The 27,610-nt window shown below is 40.4% G+C and overlaps 1 protein-coding gene across 1 annotated transcript in view; it reads left to right on the top strand.

The window, feature by feature from the left end:
* The first annotated feature begins 1,319 nt into the window (after window positions 1–1,319).
* The window catches only part of LOC136691291 (cadherin-10), a 53,673-nt gene continuing 27,382 nt past the window's right edge, over window positions 1,320–27,610 (top strand). Inside the window, exons 1-2 of the mRNA XM_066663782.1 lie at window positions 1,320–1,543; window positions 15,140–15,479. Of these exons, the coding sequence (XP_066519879.1) occupies window positions 15,282–15,479 (198 nt within the window). The 5' untranslated portion in view covers window positions 1,320–1,543; window positions 15,140–15,281. The remainder of the gene's footprint in view (window positions 1,544–15,139; window positions 15,480–27,610) is intronic.

Consider the following 27,610-nt stretch of genomic DNA (forward strand, 5'->3'; position numbering starts at 1 on the left):
GCCAACTCCCAAAGAGAAGGCCAGAGTGAGCCCTCGCTCATTCCTCAGGCTCAGTCCCGTCTCTGCTGCAGCTGATTTACATCTTATGGGCCCTTTCTCCTTCATCCTGCTGTCATTGAAGGTGGATTAGATTGCGCTTAGATTGCTTTAGACATCAAGCATCAACGGGTCCATCCATCATGGAATGCCTTTTAGCAATGGATCGTTACTGCCATCTATTGCTTGTGTGCTTTTTCCTTTGTCCCCTTCTCCTTTATTCTCTGCCCTCTCTCCCTCTCTCTCTTTCTGTATCTCTCCACTCTCTGCATCTCTCCACTCTCTGCTTTGCTGTTTCTAGCCTAACCACCGAGTGCCGGTCTTTATGTATCCTTTCACCCCCACTGTGCTCTGTGGCAAAGCTAAGTCAAAACCGCAGCTCCAGGGGACTAAAGGCTCTCATAACCCCTCCTCTTTCTTCTTCTCTCTCTCTCTCTCTCTCTCTCTCTCTCTCTCTCTCTCTCTCTCTCTCTCTCTCTCTCTCTCTCTCTTTTTTTTGCTGTTGTCTTTTACTGGGGACTTCTGAGTGGCAGCCAATCATGAGCAGAGTCTTCATGCGCGCTCTCTCTCTCTCCCTCTTTTTTCTCGTCTTTTTCCCTGACAGCAACTGAGCGAGAGAGGGAGAGAGGGAGAGGGGGAGAGAGAGAAAGCCTTTCTGTATGCACAAAACAGAGGCAAAAAGCCAGTGTGTCTGTAATGTGGGAAAAAATGTATGAAAAAAATGAAGGGACGAAAAAGAATTGGAGAGAGACAACATTTCAGTAGAGAAAGTAAGCACGCATAAAGAGTAGCAAATAGGGAAAAAAAAGAAAGAAAAATAAAGAAATAAAAGACCAGAAAGTGGCAGAAAAGCAAAGCAAATGCAAAAAGAAAACACGAGTGAACAAGTGCTGAATAAAACAGAGCAAATTAAAGCAAGCAATGATGAGATGGTGACACAGAGAGACATGCATTGGAAAGAAGAGATTCTCTCTCTTTCGCTCTCTCTCTCTCTCTCACACACACTTGCCCTCATGCACCCTTCCACACACACAAGCGCACACTCTCAGAGCGTACTCAGGCAGGGGATGTAAAGGTGACAGAGCAGAGAGTGCTTGGCTTTGCTAAAGAGGGACACAGCAGCATGCCTGCTAACGCATAGATCAGCAACGGAGCATGAAAACTGAAGGTAAAACCTCTCTCTCTCTCTCTCTCCCTCCCTCTCTCTCTTCATCCCTCCTCCCTCTCTCTCCCTCTCTCTCGCTCACTCTCACACACTCTCTAGCTCTCGCTCTCAGGCGGATGATAGGAGCTTCCTGAAAGAGTGCAGCCATGTACGTAATTCCTCCCGCGTCCTCCGAATCTAAAGGTTATCATTAAGACAGATGTGCCCTGTAGACCAGGACGTCCACAGTCGCCGTGGAGATATACATCACTTTAAACCAGGGGGAGATATTTGATTAAAGTTTTGCCAAAGAAGGATCTGAAGCAACTGAGAGCAACCAGCATTGAAGCGCGAGACAAGAATGTGAGTGGGTGAATTATTCTTTTTGATTCTTTGGGCTGAGAGTAATAGTTTCGCTGAGAAATCTGGAGAAATTCTCTGATGAACACGGGATACGATTTGTGGGAGTGCTTGATTAGTGCATGTTCTAGCTCTCTTGGATGTACAAAGTCTCCTTCCACTGCCTTGTTACCTCAGTTTAGAGTTTAGGAACGTCTGTCTGGGCTGATACAGGTGGTGGTGTTTGGGCTTTTCTTTATTTGTTGTTGTTTGTTTGGTTTTTTTATTTTGTTTTTTAACTGAAACTGCTTTAGAAAACAAAATGTACTAACTGTTTATACACTGCAGGTTTACTGTTGTCTAACTTGGAGAGGGCAGCTGCACAGAAAGGTGTTGCAGTTGTTTGTTTTTTCCCCTAAAACAACTGGAGATATCTCAACACTTCCGCACTGGACACATTTACATAATATTTGATTTATATTCATATGCAAATGCTCATGCAGCTTTTTTTTTTCTGGTCTTCGCACATTTTAACTTTGATTGAGCTGACTTAATGTCCTTGAAGACAACCCAAAAATGGAAGGCAGAAATGCAAATCCATGCTTTGAAAGGTTTTGAATGTCCTAAAAGAAAAAAAAAAAAAAAAGAGAAAAATCAGTCAAGGAACTTCAAACAGCTTGTCACAGGCTGATAACGAAAATTTTGCTTGCTTCAGTAACGTTCTCTAAGAATTATTCTGATAGGAATTCTCCAATTACACAAATGCTTTCGCGTGATTCCGGTAAGCCGATTATTACTGCGACCTGTGTGTCATCTGTCCACTGTTTCCCTGCCTGGCCCCAGGTCAGATAATAAATGCTGTGTGAGAGAGAGTGAGTGAGAGAGACTGAGTGACACAGAGAGAGAGAGAGAGAGAGAGAGAGAGCGAGAGAGAGAGAGAGAGAGAGAGTATGGGCTTTGGAGTGGAATCTTATTGAATCTGTTGTTTTATGTATTTATGAAATATTAAAATATTTTTCCTTTCTGGTTCACTTTCTCTCAGTCACTCATACAGAATCCACACTGTGCTGGATGTTGTATATTGTATATAATATATATTATATATAATTACAATCTATTTCTAATTTCTTCATCACTATAAAATATATTTTGATACAGAATTATTATAATTGTAAACACATTTACATTCCCTTTATATAAGCTGTTTTACACTGAAATTAATTCCAACACTATATACGTTCCTGCAGATATATCTTCATGCACTCACTTCAGTGGGTCATCAGTGTGACCATTAATCTCCCACAACAAACGACCTACAAATGTGGGAAACTCATCACTGTCGAGTGTAAAAGCCTCGTTGTGCCTTTTCTAAAGTGCACTGAGCTCAAGCACCGTTCTCACTCTCACTTCTGCAGATACATGTACATCACATCCAAACACGGAGCGATTTGCAGCAAACCTTTCTGCTACTTACCCAGGGTTAAATTTGACAAGGCTCGTTCAAGCAGACATTGCTTAAGTCTGCGACTCGGAATCGCTCCATAAGCCAAGAGTAACTTTTGTTGAGATTTTAAATGGATTTCAATGGAAGAGTCCTCAGTGGATGGTGAAAGGAGAAGAAACATTACAAAGCCATTTGCCAGACACAGAGCATCTTAATTAGTGTCCCGTCAACGCAATTATCATTTACATTACACAGTCAATATTAGGAGAGAGAAAGAAAACAGCAGCATAAAAAATGAAGGGGGGGGGGTCAGAAAGCAGAAGTAGTTTGTTTCAGAAAGGCGTGAGAGAGAGAGAGAGAGAGAGAGAGAGAGAGAGAGAATATCTATGATTGTGATGCTCTGTAGGTCTGTATGAGAGATGGTGAGCTCCACCAAGTGGTCGAATTTTCAACTACTGCACACAGCCATGCGACTGTTTCTACAGAACTCCCCTCCTGATCACCTTCCACGCTTTCTTTTTTCTGTCTCTCTCACTCTTCTCTGTGCCTTTCATTCTCCTCCACACACACACACACACACACACACACACACACGGATCAACAGGCCGGCTTGTATCTAGATAAATGTGGAGGTGGACTGGGTCAGCTGTAGTATATTTTGCACTGGATCAAACATTCCAGCTCTGTTAATCCTTAGGCCCGCAGCTCTGGGCACAGTGCAGGTGCGCTTGGAGATATCACAGAGCTTTATCTGGAAGACTTCAGGCAGTGCTTCAATCTTTTATACCGTATGCAGTCCATAGCTCATCCCAGCCATGGTTTTCCTAGCCGTCTCCTCCTTGCTTCCCTTCCCTCTCCTTTCCTCAATCCGCCTTGCCGCTCAATCCCATCAGAGCTTCAAATCCATTTTCCATCCTCTGCGTTGGAGTTACGTCAAGGTCACAGGGAAGGTAGACAAGAAGCGGCGTGGGGAGGTGGGGGGGGGTGAACGGGGGGAAAAAAGAAAAAGAAAAAGAAAAACTTTCCTCCAAAGGCAATGTGTAAAATTAATGTGTGCACACAGACGGCACTAGCCCACATATGCCTACAACCATCAGTCAGCTGCGAGCCAGGCATGGACAGATCTAGCCCAGATTCCCTAAATGATCCATGTCTGGGGCAGTACAATATGGGGGAATACTGAGAGAGAGAGAGAGAGAGAGAGAGAGAGAGAGAGAGAGAGAGAGAGAGAGGGTGTAGGTGGGGATGAGCAAACAAGCCTGTGCAGGACTATGGGAAATGTATTCCCAGTAGAGGCTCCTGCTCCAGACTGATTTTATAAGTCTCTGGAGAAATAGAGCAGTGCCTCGTAGACAGAACTACTGCAATTACAAAGACAGAGTCTAGCTAGCCAGGGCACAGCCATTGAACTCCCCTAACTTACTACCCAGTCTCTCTCTCTCTCTCTCTCTCTCTCTCTCTCTCTCTCTCTCTCTCTCTCTCTCTGTGTGTCTGTATGAAAGTGTTTGTTCTGTACATCCTCCTGCCTAAATCTGAGCCTGTCCTAAATTGCTGCAAATCCTGTGAAAGACCAGCGAATCCTGGAACGTCAGGACCATTTTGCTGCAAAGTGCCTTCTTGACGCGCTACAGATTTTATTGTCTTTTAAACTGAACTGGCAAGTCACCTGGTGTTTTTTTTTCCTTACTGACTAAGTAGACTAATTATATATTGTGGCAGGAATCTTCATTTTGTGTCCTTCATGTTGTGTATAAGTTCACAATGAATGGACCAATAAAAATGCTCCAAAATTGCTCAAATGACTTCCTTTGAAAATTAAGTTTTTTTTTTCCTCCTGTACAGTTCTGTGAAGTTCTATTTTGGAGCTATATACACACACATTATTATATATATATATATATCGTCACTGTCCAATAAAAAAAAAATGTGTGTGTGTGTTCCGTGCAAATATCAGAGACCACCTAACTTTAATTAAAAATAGCTATTAATTATTATTATGTTTTTATAAGTCCATCCTTTGCCTCATTTAAAAAAAAAAAAAACACCTGCAGGTAATTCCCCCCCAAACTCTGAAGTTCCCTCTTGATGGTTGTATTTTCTTCTTCTATCAAGCCAAGAAATCCCAAACCCTTGGCACTGATAATGAGGTCTGGGATCTGGAGCCATTGTTCTGGGGACACCAGCCTTCTTTGTTTGATAATTTTTGACAATTTCTTTTTCTCCATCAAGGCTTCTAGGCAGCTGCACCTTTTTTTCAGACCTCGAGTGTTAAGGTTTCTTCTCAGAGTAAAAGAAAAGAAAAACAACCTGATTTTCCTTTGTCTGAAAAGGAGATAGCTTAAGGTAGTAACAGCTGTGGGTGTGTCGAGTCTTGTGTGGCTGTTAGTGGTGCCATTTTCTGACTTCTGGAAACATTTGTAGAAATCATTTTGCAATTAATATCCTTCTCATTCTCAGTGATATATTAATGTCATCTGAAATATCCCCTGACAATGCATCAGTGGTGCTAAAATATATATTTGTGTTGCTGTCACACAGCTCCAGGAACCTGGAGGTTGTGGGTTTGAGCCCCACTCCGGGTGACTGTCTGTGAGGAGTTTGGTGTGTTCTCCCTGTGTCTGTGTGGGTTTCCTCCGGGTGCTCCGGTTTCCTCCCACGGTCCGAAAACACACATTGGTAGGTGGATTGGTGACTCAAAAGTGTCCGTAGGTGTGAGTGAATGTGAGAGTGTCGCCCTGCAAAGAACTGGCGCCCCCTACAGAGTGTGTTCCTGCCTTGCTCCCAGTGAGTCCCTGAACTGGATTAGCAGTAACAGATAATAAAGGAAGATACTTAGACTGTATAGAAACAAACTTGTGTGTTTGTGTGTGTCCTCCTGCTATTATACCCTTTGGCTTAGTCTAATGTGTTGTGACACTGCAGTCATCTCTATAGACCCAATAGACACAAACTCCCAATGGAGAAACCGTTGGTTTGGCCACTAAAACAGCCAAATACACTGCATTCTTCTTACATCCTCATTAAAGATAAATCACCAAGCAGTGCCCGATCCAAGCACTTTTGCACACACACACACACAAACCTACCCATACACAACTTAAGCCTAAATAATGGGACAAGTGAGGCTCCAAATCAGAACACTTACTCTTTGCCTCCTTTTTTAGCTCTTATTATTATTTTCATATAAAGTGAGAGCCTCCAACACTGACGCCTTTCTTCATAAACAACTTTTTAATACACTGTGGACTTTTAATACACTAATCAAGTTGAGATAATTAAGCGGAAGTCCTGAACATCTGGTGAGGAGATATTTTTTTTCCCTTTTGCAGGCCTCTCCAGGCCCCCCTCCCCTTTTGCAGGGCAGTAAGTGGAATTTTAAAAAGATACGCTGGTTTAATGCTTAATAGGCATGCTGCATCAAAGATTAATATCCAGAATGCTATTAAAACTCAAGGACAGCCTTGAATGATAATTAGAAAATGCAATCACAAGAATCACCATGCTTTAATTGCCGCAAACGTTTTCCGCGGTTTCTCCAGAATGCGCTTGTCATCGCTGTGGCAGAGCTCAACTCTGAGTGAGGCCAATAAGAAGGAGAACATGGGGAAAAAAAGAGAGAGAGAGAGAGGGAGAGAGAAAACTTTATCAGCTTATGGCTTATTGGCACCCTGTGAGTCAGCCAATCTCCACACAACCATATAATCTCCTATCTGGACCCTTCCACAAACCACATCCTCTAAACAGTCACATTACATGACAGCAATGTCAACACTTTCTCAGCAGAACTGGCTATGTGCACAGCACTTTTTCTTAAGACGACTACCCCAAAGCTTCTCAGACAGTGTGTGTGATGCACACCGTGATGTCTCCATGTCACCATGCTTAAGTAAGCAGAGCTTCGTATGTCTGCTTAAAATTAACACAGGGCACTAGTTCACAGAGCAGTGATTCTTTAAATAGCAGAGTGCAGTAGCGATGTAACAATAACCGATACTTCTGTACCAAATCGATACCAAAATTCTTATATCGATACGGTACTTGAGGTACTGAAGGGTTCAACGACCTTCCAGACCACACAAGGTCACCATAATAAGCCTTCAGGCTAATAATAGAGAACGCTAAAACAACACCAATACAAGGAATAGCGTCGACTAGAGAAGCAAAAGGTGTGTTGCGACTGGTTGAAAAAGAAAAAAAAGAAGAAAAAAAGTTACGTATGGAAATATTTTGCGTTTGACTCCAATTGTCAAATAAAACCGCTGCCTCACGAAGCCTGAACATCCCAGAAGTGACTCACACACAAACAAATCATACCAACGCTTACCTGTCCCCTTCAAAATGAAACCAAATTTGTGACTTTCCATCAAACCGTTTGTTAGTAATCCTCATGTTTGTGTTAAGAGTAATGGCAAAAGGTAAACAAAAAAATTACAACAAATGAAAAAAACAGTTAAAATATGATCCCCGTGTAGCTTAGGCTCAAACATAGCATGCTTTAGCAGAGCGCATTCGGTTTCAGAGCTTAACAGACCCAGACACCACAAGAGACGACACAAACGTCAATAAACGATTATAACATGTTTACAAAGCTTAGATTTCTTTCTCTAGCTATCTTTCTCCCATTTAAATTCAGGAGGGGGTGTGAGGAGCTTGTCTCGTTCTGCAGTCAATCAGGCTGTAGCTCCCGCCTCTCAACACATCTGGCCTTCAAAGGGGTAGAGTGCTGGGTTAGAAACAAGAGTAAACAAAACAAAGATAAAAAGATAAATAAATAAAAGAATTTATGTCGACATGCGTTTGTTTCATTGGTTTATTTTTTGCTGTGGTTTCAAAATTGGTATAAAGAATCATAGAACTGGGTGGCACGGTGGCACAGCAGGTAGTGTCACAGTCACACAGCTCCTGGAAGTTGTGGGATCGATTCCCGCTCCAGGTGACTGTCTGTGAGGAGTTGGTGTGTTCTCCCTGTGTCCGCGTGGGTTTCCTCCGGGTGCTCCGGTTTCCTCCCACAGTCCAAAAACACATGTTGGTATGTGGATTGGCAACTCAAGTGTCCGTAGGTGTGAGTGAGTGTGTTGCCCTGTGAAGGACTGGCGCCCCCTCCAGTGTTTATTCCCACCTTGCGCCCAATAATTCCAGGTAGGCTCTGGACCCACTGCAACCCTGAACTGGATAAGCGCTTACAGATAATGAAGATGAATCATAGAACTTGTGGTCTTGGTACCGACAAATGAATTTCTGGTATCATGACACGAGTAGTATGTACAGTATATATGTAATACACACACACATACACACACTTATCCTTATATGTAACATTTAAGGCCATGTTAACATATTTAACAATATACATTGTCACTGAAAAACATGTTTCTCCAAAAATAATAACCTTCATAATTTTCAAGTCAATGCAAAAAGCAATTTTGCAGGATTTCTACTGGTCCATTTATCATGAAATGGTCAAATAATGTGAAGGATAGCTGCTGTATGGAAGCCTGTTTCTGCCACATGAAATAATACAAAAAAGTACCAATTTTTATTTTTCATTAATATGCAATTTGCTCTATCAATATTTTGACTTAGTATCTCAAAATAATGAGATTTTATCTCAAAATATTTAGATAGCCACTTGCATATTAATGAAAAATAAAAATTGGTGCCTTTTTAAAAATTATTTTATTTTGTGGAAACAGGCTTCCTGCTGTGTTCAAACAATGTAGTAAACAAAAAAAAAATTGGTAAAAATGGAGATGCATGTTGTCTACTGGACAGCGACGATGTGTCGGTGCAAATTAGAATGACTTTTCTGTACTCTTCTTTAAATAAATTAATTAATAGATTTTAAAAAATAAATACACAGACACACACACACACACAAAATAGTCATTTTCTAGTTCTGACCTAATATGAAGAACCATGGTTCAGATTTTGTTGACGGTCCCCAGCCATTGGAGGGATGTGTTCCAATCCCATCTCTAGAACACTTGATTTAAAGCCCATAAGAACACATTTGGATAAACTATATATTTTTCTCTGGTGTTATGCATTCAGCAAAAAATAAAAAAGCTCTCACCAGCCCTCTATAAGAGAAGAGTGTGTGTGATCTAAATACAACCCCAATTCCAATGAAGTTGGGACATTGTGTAAAACCTAAATAAAATCAGAATATGATGATTTGCAAATCCTTTGCAACTTATATTCAATTAAAAACACTACAAAGACAAGATATTTAATGTTCAAACGGATAAATATTATTGTTTTTTTTTTTTGTTTTTTGTTTTTTGTTTTTTTTTGCAATTATTCACTCATTTTGAATTTGAGGTCTGCAACACGTTCCAAAAAAGTTGGGACAAGGGCATGTTTACCACTGTGTTACATCACCTTTCCTTTTAACAACACTCAATAAATAGGGAACTGAGGACACTAATTGTTGAAGCTTTGTAGGTGGAATTCTTTCCCATTCTTGCTTGATGTACAGTCTCAGTTGCTCAACAGTCCAGGGTCTCCATTGTCGCATTTTGCGCATCATAATGCACTACACATTTTCAATGGGAGACAGGTCTGGATTGTAGGCAGGCCAGTCTAGTACCCGCACTCTTGTACTATGAAGCCACACTGTTGTAACACGCGTAGAATGTGTCTTGGCACTGCCTTGCTGAAATAAGCAGGGACGTCCCTAAAGAAGATCCGTTGCTTGGATGGCAGCATATGTTGCTCCAAAACCTGTATGTGCATTTCAGCATTAAAGGTGCCTTCATAGATGTGCAAGTTACCCATGCCATGGGCACTAACACACCCCCATACCATCAGAGATGCTGGCTTTTGAACTTTGCATGGTAGAGTTTAAACTTGCACTTGTAGATGGAGCGATGAACTGTGTTCACTGACAAAGGTTTTCTGAAGTGTTCCTGAGCCCATGTGGTAATATTCGTTGCAGAATGATGTTGGTTTTTAATGCAGTGCCACCTGAGGGATCGAAGGTCACAGGCAATCAATGTTGGTTTTCAGCCTTGCTGCTTACTTGCAGAGATTTCTCCAGATTCTCTGAATCTGTTGATGATATTATGGACTGTACATGATGAAATCCCTAAATTCCTTGTAATTGTACACTGAGAAACCATGTTCTTAAACTGATGGACGATTTGCTCATGCAGTTGCTCACAAAGTGGTGAACCTCGCACCATCCTTGCTTGTGAATGACTGAGCCCTTAGGGGATACTCCTTTATACCCAATCATGACACACATGTTTCCAAATAACCTGTTCAACAGTGGAATGTTCCATACAGGTCTTATTTGAGCCTTCCTCAACTTTCCTAGTCTTTAGTTGCCCCTGTTCCAGCTCTTTTGGAACGTGTTGCAGGCCTCCTTAATTTCCAAAAAAAAACAATGAAGTGTATCCATTTATACATTAAATATCTTGTCTTTGTAGTGTATTCAATTGAATATACGTTGAAAAGCATTTGCAAATCATCGTATTCTGTTTTTATGTTTTAAACAACGTCCCAACTTCACTGGAGTTGGGGTTGTATGCAATGAACATAACTGACAGCACTATCTCTGGAGAACAAACAAACAGGGAAGCTTTTTTTTTTAGATTATTTTTTACTTTAAATTGCAGTTGTGATTTCAGATCTTTAAGGTTTACTGAGGTTTTGATCTCTGCCATCGATTTACTAGTCCATTTACAGATACACAACATAACGGCACATACAGGGAGGTCCTGGATTTTACAGCCCTATGTGTACGAACCTACCGATGAGCTTTAGCTTGATTATTATTGATTATTAATGAGCTTTAGAATGACTTTGAGCTCTGAAGCCAGCACGGACGGCAAAACAAGAGCTGATTTTACTCGGTATGAGGCTCATGTGAGCAGCGGAGAAGATGTTGGTTTCACTCAGACTCTGTTTGAGCCTCAAAAAACAACTAGTTTTACCCAGGGCAAGCCTCAAAATGAGTGACTATTTTAGTCAGTGGCTGTTTCTTAATACCATGAACACAATGGGCTTGTGTTCTTCAGAAGAACCTTCTTATAAAGAAACTTTATAAGAGCAAATATGCCGCAGTGACCAATGGGACTTTCAGGTCGTTCTCACTGGCAAGTCACAAACCATTAACCATTCTTGGTGTTGGTTTGTGTCTGAGTATTGGAATGTAATTTCCGAAGTGGAAGATGATGTCAAGGAAGGAGATGAGAACTTAATAACAAGAACACACTGAGAAACTGCCAGTGTAAGCCTCATATGTGGCTGGGATTTAATGCCAATTCATGCCTTGAAGAGAAGGCGGAGCCATGTTAGCTTTGTGACTTTTCAGGGAAAGCTTAAATAAAATTTTGCCCATTTAACCAAAACACGTTCTACATTGAGAAGTGAGCCATGCTCATGAAATACAGAAGACATTTATTTGGAAGACTTTCAAAAGGAATCATTTGTACATCTACATTGTGGGCCCTCAGGAGTCAGATTAACTTAATTAGAAAGAAATTTCAGATTTGGGTTCTCAGGGGCTTTAACAGAAATATTGAGTGGCATTGTCACACTGATGAAAGACAGAGAGAGGGAGACAAGGAAGCAGAAACTTAATCTTAAGTGTTTAACGACTATTTACACAAACAAGGAAAACAACCTAGAGAGAGAATCTTGAAACATGGACTTCATGAAGTTCAAAGAAAATGAACAATCAGCATCAGACTCAAGCTTAAGTCTTGAATATGTTAAAAAAATAAAAATAAAATAAAAAAATAAAAAATCAGAAACAATTGTAAACACATGTCACATGACAGGGGGTGTGGCACTAAAAAACATGGCAAAGCAAAAAACATGGTAAGTGATATGACAAGTGATACCAGATACACCTACACCATATCAAAATGGTGTATTTATTAATATGCCACCAGCCAATGCACCTGAACACCAGAATATGCAAATCCACAGAACCCAAACAGGTTTGGGCCAGGCCAATACTGGGAAGCTTTGGCAGCTGCTGCAATTGGTGTAGGTGTGGCCAAATGGGTGCATTGTCCATGTGGTGTGTCCAGAGCTGTGTGTGGAGCCAATCGTGCAAGGGCACCATTATTCAGAAGAGACATAAAACCAAGGTCCTGATTCTCTGGGATCACATAAGGTCCGTGGGCATTTCCCTGAAAAGAGTAGGAGTATCACACCAATGTCCAGCTAAACCTGCCACTTCTGTCACCTCTGGTGTCCTGACCATCCCAATTTTCAACTGGCTTTATTATGCCCTATTGTAAGGACTGGCGCCCCCTTCAGGATGTGTTCACGCCTTTTACTCAGTGACTCCGGGTTGGCACTGCGACCCTGAGTCTGTTACAGACACTGAATATATGCCCTCTTGTCCCCTCTCTAACCCACAGATGAGGTGTGGTGAGTGTACTAATACGGATTGAGTGGTGCCACGTTATCCAGGTGGATGCTGGATTTGCATATCTCTAAAAGTGCTACATATGTGTCATTATCATTCATTCATCTGCAAAGACTAGTGGACACACACATAAAACTGGGCTGATAGTTGTACAATGTTTACAGAAAAAGAACACAATGAAACTGCACACTGAAGCAGCTACACATGACCCAAACATCGCCATGCCCAATGTCAAGCACTGGACAAAGGGATATTATGCACTCAGTGGTTTAAAATTGAATATTCACTCTCTGGAGTACGGGATCACCCCCCATTGGAGAGGATTTGTGACAAAGGATTAATCATCTATAACAGTACCTGATCTCAATAATGTATATGTGGCTGACTGCAACAAATTCCTCACTGAAATGTGCCACGACCTGAAATTAATCCTTCCTGTTAAAGTAACCAATATTTTACACTCTCCCTTGTTTGGATGGCAAAGAAAAACTAGAGGAAAAGAGAGTTTCTTGTTCCTGAATTATATTGCATTGTCACATGAGAGACTGACTAAACACTATAAAAAATGTGCATTTGAATATACCAGAATATAAAAGTAACACTATATTCCTCCTGCTGTCGTTATAATCTCTTCTTTTATCAGCCTGCGTGATGCCCCACCCTCACTCTACTAATAACACACTCCCAGGTGAAGTCTGGAGAACTTTAAACACCTACAACAAGTAACTGGTTCAGTAACTCTGTAATTCTCATATTGTTTCACTGCTCTGAAAGTACTTTCTGGACGTATCTATGAAAAAGCAAGCTCAGATGCTAAGTACAGAGCTCAAACTACTATTTAACCCCATGTGAGATGAGATCTGCCTGTTAAAACACAGAGATTTTCATCCAGACAGGATTAAAATTATCAGACGACTGCAGAGTTCAGTGAAAAACAGTAGGTAATTCAGCCTGTTATTGTCTCAGAGGACATCAGGGAAAAAACGCAGACATTTTTCCAGTAACAAGCTGAAAAATCCAAATTAAGAAAGGGTTTCATACATAACAAACCTACGGAAACAATCCCATCGACTTACACGGGATGACTTTCCAGGTGAGCAGTGGAGGGGTGGGTGGAAATAGAGGCAGGAGCTAATTGCATATTCATATATCTGTGAGTACTGAATGGAGGGATGGTGTAGACAGACTCACATCTAAGGCACCTTTATGGCAATTAGGAGAGTATTTTCTACGTTTTGATGAACAGACACTCTTTAATTGACAGCTGGAGGGGGACTTTATAAAGTGTTGCTGGAGGGCGCAAATATGTACACATTCAGGAATAAGAGAACTGAAGTGTCGAATGATGGATTGCATTCACACACACAAATGTCCTTGAGGTATGATCGTGTGTGTAGTGCTTGTCATGGGAACCCATCAAATCCATCACACCTCAAGGGTGGTCACTCCGCATGATGGATGGATGTCCAGCTCAATATAACACTAGCAATAAGGAAAGTGAGTCTATATTAAACCTACTGTGCATCTAGCAAGGTCAGAGAATAAGCATAAGCAGACCTCTCTATGGCAGCTTTACATTACTTTCCGGGATGCAATGTCATAGGCTTGACCTTATGAACAATGAATGTGTCACTCATCATACATATGGAGACTGACTCCACACTTCACTCTAGCTATATCACATGCAATACCATATATGAAATCTTGACCATTATTTTTTACGCGTATTTTATGTTTTATTCATGAAGGCAGCTACAGAGGTTTTGAATGTCAAAGTTTTCCCCAGCTCTCTAACCCTGAGATGCGTGAAGCGTATGTCTGAGCCCCACAGAGGCCTTCCCATGCTGGGCCTGCGTGAATTCATTACCGACATCAGCAAAGTCAGTGATTCCACAAATTACAGCATTCGGCATACTTTCAAACCGCTGCCTCGTGAATAATGCCCAGTTTCATCTGTATCTCATTAACTAAATTATTTCCCTCGCTCTCATAAGATAATGTCCTTTTACATGCACTGCTTCAGTCACGTCGGATGGAACCATAGTGCTAATTTGTTCATAGACAAAAAAGACGAATCGGCTTTGTTCTTCTAAATGCCTCCAATGACATTGTGCCTTTTTATTCTCCCCTCTTTCTCTTGTTGATTCAGATCGGTGAACAAGAACGACACAATATTATGAATCTGCTCCTCATTTGCTTGTGATCCCCCTAGAGATACAGTGGCTAATAAATGCCTGTCAGGCCAGCTTGGCACTTTGGCCTTCTGCATTTTCCTTGAAACTGGGCTCCCATGGAATGAGGGAAGGAAGATTTATTAGGATTAAGTGCCAAAAACCCATAAATTATGTATGCGCTGCCTAAATTACCTATCAGGAGTGGTCCTGGAGGACACTGTGCTTCATTGAGCCATTGCAGGTTTAGCTAAGCCGTCTGCTCTGTCTACTGTTTACCATAATTAGAAGTTTGGGCAGAGCGCTGCAATTTGTTATAGACTTTTCATCTACTGCTGTGTACTCCACACCTTCAGGGAAAGACTAAATGAAGGTTTAAGTAAGCTTAGTGCTGACTAAGTGGTCTAAACACTGGTCACTCATTGTTATTAATGCAAAGGGCAGCTCGGTTTGTGCATTTGTTTACCTATATCCACAGAGCTTCTACTGACTGATCTGCTGTGTCAGCGTAGGGTTATTCAATTACTGTTATCTTAGGCCGACTTCAAGGGGAAGGGGGAAGAAATGTGGCATTATGCTTAACTTTGTGCCTCATCAATCGTTTTCTTGTCTTCTCCTAGGCCTGAAGACGAGAGGAGAAAAGGAGACTGAGGATAAGATGCCCCTTTCTGTCGCCATTTGCATTCAGCTGTATTTCTCATACAACACTCAATTCCTTAATTGATTCCTTATCAAGGACTCTCCAGGAGCGATTGGGATACAATGATAACCAATAAGCTCGTCTTGCTTCTGCTGCTGTCCATCTCAGAGTGGAGCTGTGCCCTGATTCGCCCTGTGCCTGGAATTAGCACGGCCGAAAGGAACGGAAGGACACTTCACCGCACTAAACGTGGCTGGATGTGGAATAGTTTCTTTCTCTTGGAGGAGTGGACTGGAAGTGGAAAGCAATATGTAGGCAAGGTAAGGGCTACGTTTTGAAAGCGATTAATGCCGGTTTAGAGGCCATAAGGAGAACCATCCTAAGGGAAGACAAATAAAACATACATGAGGTTATTCAGTGTCAGTGCAAGAGAACTGGTTCGCAAAGTGTTGCCCATCCATCACCATGTTCCAGAGATAGGGAGGTGGGGAAAAAAAAAAAAAACCTGCAGTTAAGGGGCTGTGAAAGCGAGGAACAAAAATAGCAGCAAAACCGAGCAGGCACAGGGATATTTTAGAGAACAAATATGACCTCCTTTGTTCTACAAGCAGACATGTGAGCAAGAGAAATAGCCCACAAGGGGCAGTAAAACCATCACAGCATCATACAAAAACATTACACACCGTAAGGCTCATATCTCAATTCATCAAAGGTGTGAATAAAGCTGGAGAAATCACAAATATAAGCAAACTCACTTACTCAACACTGCATCAAAAGTCAGAGCCCTGCATGCCACTGCGCGAACAACCAACGTTCTGCACTTGCTGAAAAAGGTGTGCCTGGCAGCAAGAGGCACCACGATAAGAATCACAATAGCGGAAGTGTTCTTCACAGCCTGCATGGCATCAGATCAGAGCAAAGCACTTGTCAAGCCACCAGCGTTAGCGCCAAGCTCTGAGACAGCCGTAATTTAGAGAGCAGCAGTTATACTCCTGAGGGGGAGGGGGAAAATCAGGGCGACTGTCGGCAGCCAATTTTCTGTTGAGGAAGCTTCGCTTTCATCACTCCCTTCATCTCTCCCCAAGTAAACAAGTGTCATGAGTGGGGCTTTGGGGCGGAGAGGGGGCCTGAGACTGCGAGTGCAAGCCTGATAGCATCGCTTCCTCTCACAACTGTAAAGTGCGAATGAGCAGATCACTGGGTAAAAAGGAAACACGCTTGAGAGTGAGGCAGCAGAGAAGAAAGCGCATAAAAGTGCGAAAGAAAACAATAAATCAATCAAAAAGAAAGCCAGAAAGAGAGAGAAAGAAAAAAAAGAAGAATGGGACGCTCCCATCCGTAGCATTGTGTTTACGTGATGAAGCGGCAAAGCAGTGCTGACTGGGACGAGTCCATCAGTAGAGGAAGTGTTAGACTCAGCAGTGGCCTGGCCTTCTTCCCAGTGCTTTGATGCTTCTGCTCTCTCTCCCCTCTCTCTCTCTCTCTCTCTGGCAAGTTTCTCTGGCATGACAGCAATCACATGCGTTTGGCCCCAGTCTCGCCCACTGTCCAATCTCATTCCCAATTAAAGTGCCAAAAAGACATGGGGCCGCCATAAATACTGGAGAAGGCAGAAGGGGAGAGAGAAGGGAAAAAAAAAAAAATAAAAAAAAAAATAACACACCCACATGCTGTTTCGAGGAGGATTGTGAGGAGCTGCTATATCGTTAATTCCATCAGTTTCCATCAGTGTGTGCAAGAGAATGAGTGTGTGTATTGGGAGGAGGTGGGGAGGGGGGTGAGTCTGTGTACTGCCCAATGAATAGGCACTTAAAAGCCCAGCAAGAAGCCATCAAAGCCATTGATGGTCCTTCTCATAAAGATAATTCAGCAGCCGTTGCCGAATCCTGCGGGAGGCCATATTTATTTCTGTCCAATCAAGGCCTCCACTACTGTCCTGACATACTAAAATCTGCACAGTGGATTGATTCCTCTGCCAGTAAAAGAACAGAGAATTCCCATAAATACACCAAGAAAAATATACAGAATTAAACAGCATTCCTGTCAATGACTCAGGGTTCTTATAAACATTTATTATCATCATGAAATCCAGGGAGAACAAAAGAATAAGTCAAAGATGAAAGAAAAAAACATAACATGCAATGTTTAAAATGAGGCACTCATTTCACTGATTTTATAACAGCATAATATTGGCAAAAATAATAAAGCCATCAGAGGCTTTTAAATCCCTGTATTACGCTGCTAATCAAGCTTTTAGACAATAAAGTCATCAAAGGATGTGCTTAAATGGGAATTCTGGGCTGATGATTTTGTCCAATACATTTTCATGTAAACATCAGCCAATGCTCATATCGATGCCAATGTATTAATAAAACTGTAGAAATTGGGACTTTATCCCAGTTCAGGCAGATATAGAGAACCAGTCAAAAGTTCGGACACATCTCATTAGTCATTGGTGGAATAAGGCTGTTCACTGTATACAACTGTGTACCAGCCCCTTCCTCTGCACAACCCAAGTTACGGTCTCAAACACATATGCGAGCAGTTCTACAAATTAACTCTTGACGAGGCCACAGATGTTCACCGAAAACCAACCCAGGTGACGACCTCAGGTGAAGCTGATTCAGAGAACAACAAGTGTGTGCAAAGCTACCATTAAAGCAAAAAGGGGGCTACTTTGAAGAATCTAAAGTATAAACATATTCTGGTTTGTTTAACACTTTGCTGCTACTACATAATTACTACATAATTCTATATATGTTCCTTCATAGTGTTGATGTCTTCCATATTCATTTAAAAATGAAGAAAACAATAAAAAAATAAAGAAAAATCAGTGAATGAGATGTCCAAATTTTTGACTGATACTGTACATAACACAATATGTGGAAAATGGCCGAAAACAAAAGAAACCCTTCCTTTCATATTGACAAGAATATCGTTATGGCCAAAATACCCTGAAATATTGTGATGATATTTTAGGGCCATATTGCCTACCCCTAATTGCAACTATATATAGACTAATGTTGTACCACACTTATTGAGAAGATGAATGTAAATTATTTTAAATAAAAACCTTAAGTGCCTAAGTCTTTTGCACAGTGCTGTAAAAGTGCACAACATACCTAGGAATTGAGTAGAGGTCATGAAGGACATTGAGGTCACCTAAAGGACACTGATACACAGGGGAAAAAAACACTATCCCTTCCTCCATATAGAAAAACAGCAGTTCTGCTGCACCTTTTTGCTAAACACGCACTTGGCACTAGATTGCCATTAGTCAGTGGAAGTACATAAGCACCCTGGCCCTGGTGAGTAGCAAGACACTCAGAAGTGCTAGTGCTCGGCATGCAATCTGCTGCCTTTTGTGGCTGCAGTTTGATGCGAGGGCAGTAGCTCACGCGCTGTTCCATCAGCACTATTGATGTGAACAAAATCCTATTAACCTTCCAGAGCCCTGTGATTCACTGGGTAAGTAAACAACCTCATACTCTCCCTTCTTCCCTTTGCCCTGGCTCAACCTCTCCTTCCAAGCCCTTTCCCAATCCTGCATAATTGACTTCTCCATGCCTGTTGGGGAAATAATAATAATAATAATAATAATAATAATAATAACAACAACAATTATAACAACTGTAAAACATAATGAAGAGTGTAGTCTATGTTAACTATGAAAGTGTTGATGAGTGGATGAGGCTGTAAACTGTGCATGTCTTAAAGACGTTATTTTATAGACTATGAATTATTTTGATTGTCACGACTTGTAAAAGTTGAGACAAATTCAATTCACTGCCCTCAACACTTTTGTCTCAATAAAATACAAAGTATGCTTTAAGCAAACACATCATGCCAATACTGGCTAATCCTGCTGTTATCAACCAAATCTAGCAACCAAGCTAACTCTAGCATTTTTAAACTCAGTCAAATAAGCTTTTATTTAGTTATCATAGTTATTTGAAGAATATCTAACACCTGCAGCATACCCAGATGTGGGAGATCAGGTGAATACTGGGTCAAGGAGATTTTAAAATAAAGGTGTGGTTTAATTTAATTTGCTGCACACATTGAACTCTACACACAAACTAATATTTAAAAAAAGAAAGAAAAATAACTTCACATAATGTGTCTTTCAGTGCTAAAACATTCAATACGAGGGGTATTTAATAAATGTGAAATTTAAATGGAACTGTCAAAGTAACTGCTGGCTTTTCCGTTAATTCCACGGAAATTATGTCTGTTAGTCAGCATAATACCTAGTACTTAGCAAACAATTTTATGTTTCAAACACTGCATCAACTAAATGTGGGGGGCTCCACTGCAGTTACACAACGTTACTAAGGGCACAGTGTATGCATGGGTTATGCAGAGTGTCATGCAGTGGTCTAATATGAGGTATGAAGCTGACAAAATGTAGCATGTCATCACCAAACTTAGTCCTACATTTATGGTGACAAGCCTGAATATGGGTGGAGTGCTAGGTTTCCTGAAGCACAGTTGTTTTTTTTTTCCCTAACATTTCATTTATTTATTCATATATATATTTTTTTTTAACCCGTGGCAGGACCAAGGAATCTACAAATGAAAAACTAAATACCTATCAAAAGAACAAATATGCCAATATTAGGGGTACGTTCTACTGGAAATGATGGGAAGCCTCTTCCCTTGAATTAACACTGAATTATCTAAAGATAAAGATTCCTAAGGTTTATACAATATTAGATTTTCAAGCAGTAATGCTAATTGTGTGCCTGCACTTTAATTCATTGCCTAGAAAAAAAAGTCATCAAACAGCAGTTGCTCAAAAGTTTGTTCCATCTTCAAAACATGTCACCAGAATGGGGCGGTTGCAAAGTTGGAAAGTGTTGCTCTAGAGACCGTGGAGCTGCTGTAGGTGCATACTAGCCATGTTTACATCTGATGTAGCCAAGGTTGTATTTTTCATTGTGTCCAAAGGGTCCTTGACCAAAAGGTTCAAAAAGAAATACGGTATGAAGAAGTAACACATCATTCTGTAGCTTAGCCCTCACCTGGGCTGAGGCATTCCCTTCAGCATTTAATTCCCATATTCAAACAGAGCTCCATTTGCAGTACATATAGACACTCTCTGCTCATGCATTCTAAACACCTGTTACTACTCATTAGCTGATTGTGTGGTTGATGATACATGATTTAGGTAAACAATTGTACACAAGCTAATGGAGTCACTTGAGCTTCAGTGACTTGACTACAAAATGCCATAGCAATACAATTATGTACATCAGACTACATAATCATCTGGAATAATGTGTCAATTACACGTCTGCTTCCACTTTGGGCTACTGTTATGTACTATACCATTTGCAAAATAGACATATTGTCACTTGTAACTGATAAGCAAAAATCATACTGTGTCCTGAAAGCAATCTTGAGGACATTTTTCAAGACACTTCAGGGAGCAATCTTGCAAGGTCTGAAAGCTACACGAGTGCTTGTAGTGTTTGTCCCTATTCACCTAAATACTCTATCAGTGTCTATGGACAGCAGAAGTGATGAGAAAGGGTAGAGTAAGGGTAATAGTGGATGTTCAGTGTACTTTCAACCCTTTCGAACAAGATGTTCTACACAAGAAAAAATGCACTGAGAGCTACCCTGAGTGAAATAAGGGAGAGTAGAATATGGCTCTTACAGAAAGACCTTTAGGACCTGGGAGGGATGAACCAGTGAATAGTGTAAACTGCAGAGAGAATAGAACGTAAAGTCAATGCCAGAATGAAACGTCACATTTCCAAAATGGCAGCTTTGATATTCTATGTAAATGAATGTAACAAGATTTTATGTGGTCATGTAATAGTAAACATTTCATATAGCATAAAAAATTATATTTCAATTGTAGTAATTAAATTGTAATAAACTGACAGTGACAACTTTTTCTTATTTCGTATTGTTTCTAAAACTACCTACAGCTAGAAAGAACAGAATTCAGCAGGTTATTTATTTATATGTGGAGCTCAATAAAAAAATTGAATCTGTTTCATATTTAATCGGTCTCCAAAGTAAGTGAGTTAACTTTTTGTTATCTTCAGAAAAATAAACACAAACAAACCTTGGGAGACTGAAATGTACAGAACATCCCAAAAAAGAGCATCTATGCCAGTCTCTGTTGGCACTTTAAACACGCATGATGTGGGGTTAGGGGAAAAAGGGGGGGATCACCAATAATTATTCCGTATCCGTTCTGGGCTCATCACTTATTTTCCTATCTCCTCTGTGCAGCACTAAGCAAGTGTTCACTACCGACCTGACAAGAATTGTCAATGATTTCTCCCTTGCTCTGCTGACAATCCCTCTGTGTGTGTGCAAGGGATTTAATTCCTCAAGCTGCTCCACAGTCAAAGGCTAATTTTGTGCTACGCGAATTAGCAAAAGCAACTGAAAAGCCGAGGACGACATAAACCCAGGCTGCCATCTCTCAGAGTGCAACTCTCAGCTCATTATAATCAAGTACAGGCTTCAAGCTTCGTTCTAGAACTCAGACATGTTCTATATATTACACCACATTCTTTGAGTCACAGATTTGCGTTTTTTAGCACTTGCAGCACTCATTCTGGTTTTGTTGAATAATTATACCAGCTACAGAACAAAGGGTATCTGTTCACATTTGCCAGCGCCACAGAGAGTGCAGTGTCGGGCCAAGAAGGGCGCAGTGTTGTGCCAAAAAGTGTTCGGTGAGCAAATGAGTTTGCCATCAGTATTCCTTGCCATGCTGTGCTCTCCCTGTAGTGTCTCAGAAATGAGCAGAGGGACTGCGGCTGGGGGAGAAAGGAGGGCCCGAACGGCCAAAAACACAGCAATGATATTTTTCATGAGTCACTGTAAATGGCCGCCACATGGCTGAGGGATATTTTATTCTGAAATGTCTTTTAATTTGTCCCTAAAGCCCTCGAGGAGCTTTTTCTTTTTTTTTTTTTTTTTTTTTGTCGAAGCAGTGGTGTTGGCAGGGGGGGGGGGGGCAGTAATTAGGACACCCTGTGTGCTCCGCTGAGGCCATGGAGAGCAGCCGAATGGAAAAACATTGGCTACATTGTGGAAAGGAAACATCTGGAGTATTGTGATTCAGAGACATCGGAAACGAAAAATACAAAGGGGATTACAATCAATTAGGCCTGTTACTAATGCGCCTGTAACTGCAGTAATGGTACATGTTGAGGTTGATGTGCATGGGACTGTGCATACCCAAGAGCCATTTTAGTGCATTAGTCCATAAAAAAGATAAATGACCAAGAGTAGTTGAGGGGGGAATTCAATTAAATAGCCCGTGTTGTTTATGTAATTGTAGAGGGCATTCACCCAGTACAAGGCCTACAGAGGTTGTGCTTTTTTGCTTATTTGCTGATAAACGTCAGGGAGTTATAATATCTAGTGTCTTCGTTTTGATCCTATCCTTATCGTTGTTCCACATGTCACACAGAGAATTCTTTTGTATTTAAAGGCCAAACAAACAAATCACAGAAATATTGCTAAAAAGATAAAACTCAATGTGCCAAAACAAAATGTAATAAGCTACAGCAGTAAGACAAAAATGCATGAAGAATCCTGTGCATGTAGTCTAAAGCATACCATCATAGATTTCAACAGGTGTACTAATCAGAAATAGCTCAAGCAAGACGTATCTCCTAGTGATCAAGAAAGACACGACACACCAATCAGCTCAATACAAAATGCAAAGAACAACTCATAGTTGTGCTGTTACTCTGTAGAGTGTGTACTTGAGTTGATATGCATGATGTATATATATATATATATATATATATATATATATATATATATATATATATATATATATATATATATATATATATAATATATATATATATATATAAAGAACTAGACCTCGGTGACCAATAAATCTGCCACCATCAGATCCCCACTAAGCACTCATTATAAAGAGAAAATCAAGCTTACACTCTTGGTTCCCATATGACAAAATCCACAGGAGTATCTGCTTCCACTTTGAAAAACAAAATTAACTCTAAGGGGCTCTAGAGTAGAGACCTCCACATCAGTGAAGGTGTTTGGCCTTGGATCAGAAGCAGGAAATATGGCCACAGTCATAAGACTGTGAAAATTCCCCAAAATATGAAAAATTTACCAATGAAACCAGTTCTCCAGAAAGATCCAAAACAAAAATGATTAGGTGTACTTTGTGATATTTAAATGCACGTTTTGAGTTTTTTTCTCTACATCAAACAAAAAAATTAAAATGATTTTTGATCTGTGAATTTGCATCTACACTGCTATTAACACAAGAGCAAGATACATTTACATATTTTGACATGTTGTCCTCACATAGTTTAATGTATGTCATCATAGATGACAGCAGTTGGCTTTGAGCCGGTGCTAATCAGTACATACTCATGTCACTAAGGTGAAGTGTATCTCTTAGTTGTCTCGCATTGACAGACTCTCTAGGGAGACTGGTACCTGTCGCCATTTAACATGGCCAAGAACCACCTACTGCTGCAGAAACAGATTTTTGACTGACAGGCAAAAGGACCAATCACAAGTCTATTATATTGGCATGACATGTAGAAGAAGCCAATCAGAATGCAACTGGCAGAATCCTGACTGTGAGGCCAGATTAACGCACCGAAGAGCTGCGTTCCAAAGCATAGGCTGCAGCTGAGGTAGGACATATCCTCTTAGTAACCCAATCACACAAATGGAACGGTCTAAGGAGGCTGCGTCATGGTGTCATCCGAAAAGGTCTTATCTGCCTTGAAGCACTAACATGACCAAGTTAAAATAAGTTGTATTTGTTAATTAAAATTTTCCTGCAACACAATACTATTTACATGTTTTATTAAAAGTCATACTTCAACATTAAACACTTAAACTTCAACTTACCTTTACATTTCAATACTACTAAAAGTATTATTACTTTTTCTATGGCACTGTAATATGGCGGTAATAAAAAAGAGAATCTATGTAAGCCTAGTTTTGCTGGACTGCCATTAGCCACATAGCCATTGTCAGAGAGGTGTTTCTGGCATTTCAAAAACAGGAAAGCCCAGAATACATACCCTTGTCATTGGAACATCTGGAGAAGCTTTGGTGCTTCATATCAATGTCTTTGTTTCCATGTGATTGTGTTGTACAGAAAATATGGAGGGCAGGACTAATTAATGCAGAAATGAAAAAAGGAGCACAAAGTTTTGTTCACAATATAACACTGGAATCAGTGCTTTTCTTATGCATTTTAATTTAAAATGATTACTAGATGCTTTAACACCAATGAACAACGACTCAAGAACACTCACGTGAAATAAGACAAATTCAGCAGTCCACCTCTCTCTGTGAGATATAATACGCGTGTAAATGTTGAAGAGTTCAGAGTCGTCCTGCCGAGTTTGTGAACTATTGGCTCTGGCCAATGCTCATGGTGTTGCACTAAACACAGCCCCAGAAACACACAAACTGAGCGTGTTCCTGTCTTATTTCCTATTATTCAGCCAAGAGTTCAATATTATTCAATGCACCTATTGTTCGTTGGTTCCAGCCGGGAACAATTTATTTATGTTGGTGAAAACGCAACAAACAGTTCAAAATTTAGTTCACAAATTTGAATGTGAAATATGGCTGAACTAACAGTTCCTACTCATGGTTGAGATATTCAGCTGAGTTCAGTTGCAGCCTAGGCTTTGGAACACAGCTAAGATATCAGATCCTCTAGCAAATTGTGGGCAGAATGTCAGTGGCTGAGATGAATCTCTTAGTAACCAGGAAAGACATAACCGTTTTATCTGATTAACTGAATACAAGAAAATAAATAAATAAATAAATAACCCCCCCCCCCCCAAATAAATAAATAAATAAATAAATATTGTTAATAAACAGTGTGCCTCAGTCATTTCATTAAATCTGGCTTATGAATATGTAATAAAAATAAATTAAAGCTGGAACAGAAACAGACAACAACTAGTGGTTGGGCTTTGTTTTGTTAATTTAGTGAGCGCAAGCAACATGCAATATCTGAAATGCCTATGGTCTTTTCTGCTTTAGATCCTTTAGGGTATGTAAATTTGACCAGATCACTTTTTATATTTATGACCTACCAATGCGAGCACTCGGTGTTCGAGTGTGTTTTTACTCTAGAGATTAGCACAATTATTTTATATAGATCCCATAAGCCAGTGTACTCTGTTGTCTGTCAAATACCAATTAGTACAGAGACGCTTGTGTGTGCGTTGGCTTTTTGCCGTCATCTTTTTTTCATTGTGTGTCTTTGTCTTAGACGTCTTCTTATGGATTTAAAGCTCACATCTGAGAGAGCCAAGCTGAATCGGAGGATTTTTCCATAATAAAGGACACAGAAAGTCTAATTATGGTGCTGTCAGGGGATTTTATACATAGCTGTGATGAAAATGGGATCTGCATTATTATAGCGGCTCCTCCTGATCAAAAACCACATTGGCAGTCCCTCTCTGATTCCTCAGTATTTTGTGTAATATACTGTTTGTTCTCAAAGGTATCTGCAATAGAAAACATCTCTTGCTTTGTAATTACGGGGACTCTCTTTTCAAAATAATAGTCTAAGTTATATGCTACAGAAGACGTCCGGGCTCAATTATCTGTGGAGGGGAAAAACGCATCATTTTCTACTGATGATCTACTGTGCAAGAGTAGTAATAGAAAGTGAGGTTTGGATCCCAGGTGGGCTGTGCACCAACCATAGTAGGGGGTCTCAGAAAACACAAATTTCTGTGTTCATACTGGAAGCTCCAAAGAGATGCAGTGGAAGGCAAGCATGGCTATAGTTTGCTGTAAACCCAGTGAGACATCCTCTGAAAAGGAAACACTTAAATGTAACTCTGGATGTCATTTGAAGTCTCAAAAACTGGTTCATCCCACATTACAGTTGTTGGGATGAGTCTCAAGTTGTCATCTGTAAATATGGGGAAAAAATAATTAGATCTTATCTGAAGTTATTTATAACTGGCTTTGGCTGGCAAGTACACTGTGGCCTCCTCTCTCTCGCTCACTCTCCTTGTCACTCTGGAGAATGTGGACCCGTGAGATAGAACGCACAAACATTTCATTAACCACATGCTAATGAGCTCCATGCTAATGTTTGCATACATTACTGCCTGTGCGAAGAAATCGCAGACACTCAAGCCAACCCCTTTTTTCCCGTCTTTGCTTCACTATTTCTGCTATTGTTTGTTTAGATTTTTCAGTCATTGTTGTCAAAAGATTTATCATTTGGGATTGCTCGACAGGTCAGGCGAGGTTAATTACAAACCCTGCCCTTGAGATATCACACCCAGGCTACTGGCAATACAATTCAAAACGCTAGGAGCATGAGGGTGTTTTTTGTTTATTAGTTAATATCACCCTAAAACACTATGTTTTGAATCTTTTTTTTCATCCACTGCAAAATAATTGTGAAAACCTTTGGTCAAATGTCATGTTTGTATGATTTTCTAAGTGAAAATAAGTTAGCGCTTACTCTTCTGGGAGAAAATTTAAATATGGCACAATGCCACAAAACGCTTTACTTGTTGAGTTTATTACACATGAACTTATCCTTCACTACCTAATCTAAACAACCAGGGGGACCCAAATTGTGCATACGACTGCAGACAAAGCTTTAAACCTAGCTTATGTTGTGTGCTGTCCCAGTGTCAGCGCAACAAGAACGTTTCAGCCTGTACTGGCACGCAAAATAATGTGTAACCCACAATGACACTCCCAGGCTGTTTCCACGCACAGAATGTTTTGCCCGTACCTAAACACAGAGGATGTTTCTGCCCGTTTTGAAACACAAACTGAAAGGCATGTGCATGAGTCAGCCATAACCTCCACAGAACCTGACTCCATCTTCACCTGCTGTAGTGGCACAGAATAAAAGGAGGTGTCAAGCAACAGCTCTATTTCCCCAATGGTGGAGATAAAAGAATTCAGACAATAAGGACAGGGCATGAGCTTTTTAGCATTTTAAATTTTGCAAATATGTAAATATGCCTCTAGTCTCCTGCATCTAGCTTTCTGGTACAGCATCAAAATGGAAAAAAAAAAAAGTGCTTTCTGTTCCAACAGCAAAAACAAGAGTAAGTCAGAAAGGGGTTTCGTTCATACTTAGTCAAAATCAATGTTTTGTTTTATGAAATACTGAACGCTGACCTCCAGTAAGTGAAGGTCAAAACACAGTATGTTGCTATATGAGGGCATATTGCAGAAGGAAGGAACATTATACAGTTTTTTTTTTCCCAAAATAAATAAATAAAAATGCTCTGCATGGTCCTAACCTCTGATCTATCGTGCTACAGTATACATCTGACAATGTGTTTCACCACCTATCTACAGAAGACAGCACACACTAGATGAAAGGCTTGAATAATTCACTACTGTGTAGATTACACCACTGTCCATGTATAATGGACACCTAATGTAATTTCATGATGAGAAACTGTGATAG

This window comes from Hoplias malabaricus, chromosome 3 (genome assembly GCF_029633855.1).
Source record: "Hoplias malabaricus isolate fHopMal1 chromosome 3, fHopMal1.hap1, whole genome shotgun sequence".
NCBI classification, from domain to species: domain Eukaryota; kingdom Metazoa; phylum Chordata; class Actinopteri; order Characiformes; family Erythrinidae; genus Hoplias; species Hoplias malabaricus.